Genomic DNA, 5,874 nt, shown 5'->3' on the forward strand with positions numbered 1-5,874 from the left:
CTTTACAGAAGTAGAAAAGTAGTATTATCCCCATTTTACCAAAAAGGAAATTAAGGCTCAGGATATTGTGACAATCTAAAATCACCTATCTGGTATTTGCCAATCAGCCCTGGCCCCAAGTCCAGGGCTCTTTCTACTAGAGTTGGCAAGAGTGCAGTACTTATTATTATCTGAATAACTACCTAGTTAGTTATTGCAGTTCTTAAAGTCCTCCCCGATGCCTCATAGCCATCAGACAGAGTCGGTCCTGGCAATGTCCTTCCAAAAGGGAGCCAGGATTGCGGGTGCTGGGCTCTGTGTCCTTCTCAGATGAGCAGCCTCGCTAAATGTGAACAGTGTCATCACAGAGCTCTGGCCATTAGATATTCCCTTCTTTCTGTCCTTGCAACGAATACATTCTGCTGAGGTTGCCTTGTACCCTCTGCTTCCAGAACCAGAACTCTGTCCTCTCCATCACAATGTCTTTTTGTCACAATGTAAAGATAGTACAGACATTTTTAAAAGATCAGAGGAGAATCTGAAGTAAGTAGTACAGTGGAAAGGGTTTTGACTAAAACCAAAGGACCCCGAGATCAAATACGGTTGCAGTTTCCTCAGCTATAAAATGAGGAGTGATCTCTGAGTTCCCTGCCAGCCTTAGAGCTATCATTTTATCAAATTTTCTAATATTCAGTGCTAACTTCATTTTCTTTAAAGTTGTGTTTTTGCTAACATTAGGAAGTCAAAATTCTAACCTCTATGTTCCTGACATCCAGCGCATAAGCCTTGGTGACAATAATATTTAATAAAAATCTTTCCTACAACAGACTCAGTCACCCAGTTACTATGATGAGAATACTTTAGGTTTGGAAAACTAATCATAGACGTCTCGAATCAGGACGCCTCCTGCTGATTAACAGCAGTCCATCAAATTTATTAAATGTCCTTGGTGAACAAAGTCCCATACTAAGCACTACCAGGGGTTTCGAAGGAAATATGAGTAAATCTCTGACTTGCGGTAAATTCTACGTAAAAGGGAAGAGGACAGAACCCACACCTACATGACATAATGCCCCCCACCAGCATGCACACGGGCTGTAACCCACATCCCCCTTCAGCTTGGAAGTCTACGATTTCTCCTTGGTACCAAGGATTGCGAGGGGAGTGGCTGCGGTCAGGCGACGATGTTCGGAGACAGCCAAAGGAGCGCGCCCTCTCCCGCTCCGAGGGCTGGGGCTATGTGTTGGGGGAAGGGGTTGGGGGGAGGCGGGTAGTAGGTGGGGAGCAAAGCTTCAGACCCCTTCCCCGCAGCCCTCTCTTGCGAGGGAAGCAGTGCATGCCCAAGGTTAAGGCCCTTGAAGAATGATTTTCCACGTCTGTCCCCCCAGGTCAGTCCTCCCTGGAGGCCGGCTCCAGTATGCTATAAATACAGTGGGCCACATGCTGCTGTGACATAATGTTCCCTCTACAGCCCAAGCTAGATAATATTAATTTGCCCTTTAAATGTCCCTAGCGGGAGAAGCAGTCCCCCGACCCGCTCAGGCCTTCCGGAAGCGCCTCGCCCCCCGTGCCCTCTACTGAGAAATGGGATGGAGAGGGGATCCAGACACCTGTCCAGCCAATACGCACGGAGCCAAACGACCCGACCGCCCTCCTCCTCCTCTCGCGAGACACAGGGTCATATAAGGAGGTCTGGGGGAGAAGTGCTCTGCCCCTTTTGGATCGTGGTGGTGGGACGGAGAAGGGGGTCAGGGCTTCTAGCTGGGGGGGAAGCTTAGGGAGTGGTTCCCGAGAGACTGTGGGTGCGACCGACTGCCATCATGAGTGACCAAGCGCTGAGCTTCCTGAAAGACTTTTTGGCAGGTGGCGTCGCCGCGGCGGTTTCTAAGACCGCAGTTGCTCCCATCGAGAGAGTCAAACTGCTTCTGCAGGTGAGGACGGGAGAGTATAGGGGGTATGCATGTACTCGGGGGGGAAAAGGGGTCCTGGCCCAGGGAGACTTTCCTACCTAAGTAGCTTTGAAGACAGGTGCTTCGTCCTTGGCCGGGTGAAGGTGGGACAGTCCTTGGGCCTGCGGTTCGCGACCCAAAGACGTGGGGGGCACAAATAAAGGTGTGAATGCCCGTTGAGAGCCTAGTTTAGCCCAGGGGAAAAGACGGTATTCTCTGCGCAAAGCCCGGGAGGTGTAGATGACATTGCTGGTGTCAGGTGGCTTCTGCACTTAAGTGCCTAAATATGGAAAGCCTCCTGAGGATCGAGTTACGTTCAGCCGGATTCTACTCGTCCCAAGCCTGTGCGCAGAACCAGGAAAATTAGGTGGCAGCTTAGTTGCCTTCATCCAATCTCCTCTTTGCCTGACCTTCCTCTCCTTACCAAGTTAAAAGTTACTCTTATCCTCTGCTTCTACTGCCTCTCCACCTTTTAGCCTGCCTTAAAGGCAAAGCTGGGGTAACTCTAGGGTGGTAAAAAGAATGTGGTATTGAGAATCTGGAGTTCTGCCAATTCTCACACTGATCCTGGATCTTGGGCTCTTTCCACATTTGTAAAAATGGCTAGCTCTTAAGAAGTTTTTCCCACTCCAACGTTCTGTGGTGTGATCTTATCACAATTTTCATCCACATCTAGTGAGGCTTAAGCAGCATCTCCACTGAGATGCTAGAACTCAGTGAGATGCAGAGGCAAGAGGGTTAGGCTCCAAGGGGAGGGCATGGAGGGAAGCATTAGCTTTGGCCTATTAGGCCTGAGCTGGCAAAGCCATTTTACAAATCAATTTTCTCCAATTTTTTCCTTTTCCTTTTCCTGTCTTGTTCACCTTTTCCCATGTTCTAGGTCCAACATGCCAGCAAACAAATTAAAGCAGGGCAGCAGTACAAAGGTATAATTGACTGCGTGGTGAGAATTCCCAAGGAGCAAGGCTTCCTCTCCTTCTGGAGGGGTAACCTGGCCAATGTCATTCGTTACTTCCCCACCCAAGCTCTTAATTTTGCTTTCAAGGACAAATACAAGCAGATCTTCTTGGGGGGGGTGGATCGGCACAAACAGTTCTGGCGCTACTTCGCTGGCAACCTTGCTTCTGGTGGAGCAGCAGGGGCCACTTCCCTCTGCTTTGTCTACCCACTGGACTTTGCTCGGACCAGGTTGGCTGCTGACGTGGGCAAAGGTGCCTCCCAACGGGAGTTCAGTGGCCTAGGCGACTGTCTTACCAAGATCTTCAAGTCTGATGGCCTGAGGGGCCTCTACCAAGGCTTCAATGTGTCCGTCCAGGGCATCATCATCTACAGGGCAGCCTACTTTGGGATCTATGATACAGCCAAGGGTAAGAGGTTAATGGGGATGGAATGAGAATTATCCAAGGGACTCCAAGGTTTGAGGGACTCTTTCCCCACTCACTTATCCCCGTGCTCCTAGTTGGGGAGGCAGGGTACATTTAGAAAAGTAAAATTCTTACCTCTTTGAATGGTGGCCGCATGATTTCAAGCTTTTTCAGGCACCATCAAGGTTAACTAATCCTTGCCGAGGAATAAACATTACTGTTTAATCGGTTCTGCAGGCCATATGCAAGTCAGGCACTTGACTAGAATTGTGAGCTTTACTGTTAGAAAACTTCTACTTCCCCTTTGACTGCTTGACACTTAAAGAATGTAATAGGTCAAATCTAAGGAGGGTATGAAGCATCAGGTGGGGAGAGGGTGGCCTTTTCCCCTTTTCTACCAAAGTGATGAGTAAACAAATTGATGTGTTCGGCATTTTTGACATTTATCTACAGGAATGCTGCCTGACCCCAAGCATGTGCACATTGTAGTAAGCTGGATGATTGCCCAGAGTGTGACTGCTGTGGCAGGATTGGTGTCCTATCCCTTTGACACTGTCCGCCGTAGGATGATGATGCAGTCTGGTCGGAAAGGGGGTATGTTTTTCTTCATCTTCCTCATTACTGCACGCGAGCGCATGGGCAATTTCAGTAACCTGGTATGGCCGGCTTGTCTAGCCCCCAGCATCATAGTGACCTTCTGTGATTTGTAGTTCTCTATGTAACCTTAAATGGCAAGGAGAAGAGAGGGTGAGATTATGAATTAAAAATTAGCCCCTCCCTCTATTAACTTTGCCCCATTGTCAAAGAAAAAAAGTTGAAGATTTTAGAATGGCTAGTGATTGTGGGAACATGGGGCAACTCAACAAAAGATCTCTTATCAATATGGTGGCTTTTGGCTACCACTTTTAGGGCCCGTACAAGGACAAAGTTGGGTAGAGCACTGAGTTGATTATTCAACTGATACATTTTGCTTCGATTATTTGGCCATCAGGTGCAACTGTCTTTTTAGTCTGAGGCAGCATGGCAAATCACCTCTGGGATTCAGTTTATTTCTACAAAAAAAAAATCAAGGTCCCATCCCTGTTTAAAACTAGTCATTTTATGGAATTATCTACATAAATATCTACTTCCCAATTCTATGGGTAGCCAGAGAAAACTAAGAATAAGAGAAAAACCTTGCCTGGCAAGCCAAGGAGGATTTGGGCAACTGGTATTATGCAGAACTGGGGCATACAATTCCAGAAGTCTGAACTTCATGAAAAGATTCTAGGACTCAGACACAAGACTTTTTAGAAAATAAACCTTTATTAAGATTATAAATAACTTACCAATTTTTGTTTCCACAGCTGATATTATGTATACTGGAACAATTGACTGCTGGAGGAAGATTGCAAAAGATGAAGGAGCCAAAGCCTTCTTCAAAGGTGCCTGGTCCAATGTATTGAGAGGCATGGGAGGTGCTTTTGTATTAGTGTTGTACGATGAAATCAAAAAGTACATCTAATTCAATTAAAACTCTTAAGTTCATTGGTCCCAGATCCATTTTCTGATGTTACCTGTGGTTTAGTAGACATTTCTTGGGGAATCTGACAACACCGATAGGAGATAATACCAAAACTGACAAGGATGTTATAGCATAAACATGTTTCAATCCACTGGACCACAAATGAATTTTGCATTATACGGATTTAAAATATATTAGCAAATATAAGGTAACATTTATTTCTATGCTTCTACAATTAATTTGAGAAATGGTGATGATGACCTAATGTGAACCCTCAATAAATATTACTTAAGGCTCATTCTCTAAATTTTTACTTTATTAAAATCCTAAATGTCAAACTGGATTGAAGGGCTCTCAATCCCAACTACAAACATATGAAAAAGTACCCTAAGTAAGGGTACAACTGCACATCATGAATTATTTGTAAATATTTTGTAAATATGTAACAATTCTTGTAAACACCACTGCACTGAATCCGAAGTTTCAGTTGCAGCTACACTCAAGAACACAAACCCAATGTACAATCTGAGGGGGAATGAGAGAGTGGAGGATTAGAAAGGAATGTGAAATGGACAGCAATTATGCATATTTCACAAGAACTACATTATTTCAAGGACAGCTAGAGTTATCTCAAGACACTGGGACTTTCTGTCAAGCAATTTTAAAACCACTGCTTTAGATTATACATGACCCAGAAACAAAAGTAAATTCAGCAAATCTACACATGGAAAGTAAATTGGAAATTGGAGAGGGTTTTTCAAATTGCATATTTTTCCACCTAAAACAGAGTATTAAGTATTTGGGTTTTGTTCTATTACTATTAAAGCACTCACCCAGAATTATAAAAGAGGGACAAAATTAATTAGAATCTAGATATCAACTACCTACTGAACACGTGTGTGCCAAACTGCTGGATCATCACCTAATAGTTTCTTGCACATTTGGGAGTTTAAAGAATGTTTAACTGCATTCCAAAAGGAAGTAACAACTAGATGGAGGAAAAAAGATAAAAAGAACACAATTAAATGATAAATCAGTGTGTGTAAGGAGAGGTCAAAGAAAAAGGCAAGGCCACTAT

The 5,874-nt window shown here is 44.7% G+C and overlaps 1 protein-coding gene across 1 annotated transcript; it reads left to right on the plus strand.

The window, feature by feature from the left end:
- Nucleotides 1–1,639: 1,639 nt before the first annotated feature.
- Nucleotides 1,640–4,819, plus strand: SLC25A4 (solute carrier family 25 member 4). The gene is made up of 4 exons (XM_072623624.1): nucleotides 1,640–1,910; nucleotides 2,809–3,295; nucleotides 3,746–3,886; nucleotides 4,639–4,819. The coding sequence occupies exons 1-4, from the start codon at nucleotides 1,800–1,802 to the stop codon at nucleotides 4,794–4,796; spliced, it is 897 nt and encodes a 298-aa protein (XP_072479725.1). The 5' UTR covers nucleotides 1,640–1,799; the 3' UTR covers nucleotides 4,797–4,819.
- The last annotated feature ends 1,055 nt before the right edge of the window (nucleotides 4,820–5,874 follow it).

The sequence above is a fragment of the Notamacropus eugenii genome, chromosome 7, assembly GCF_028372415.1.
Source record: "Notamacropus eugenii isolate mMacEug1 chromosome 7, mMacEug1.pri_v2, whole genome shotgun sequence".
Taxonomy (NCBI): Eukaryota; Metazoa; Chordata; class Mammalia; order Diprotodontia; family Macropodidae; genus Notamacropus; species Notamacropus eugenii.

Coding starts and splice junctions, on each gene's coding strand:
- SLC25A4 (XM_072623624.1), top strand. CDS start 1,800: ATGAGTGACCAAGCGCTGAGCTTCCTGAAAGACTTTTTGGCAGGTGGC. Junction 3,296..3,745: donor GATCTATGATACAGCCAAGG/GTAAGAGGTTAA, acceptor ATTTATCTACAG/GAATGCTGCCTGACCCCAAG. Junction 3,887..4,638: donor GCAGTCTGGTCGGAAAGGGG/GTATGTTTTTCT, acceptor TTGTTTCCACAG/CTGATATTATGTATACTGGA.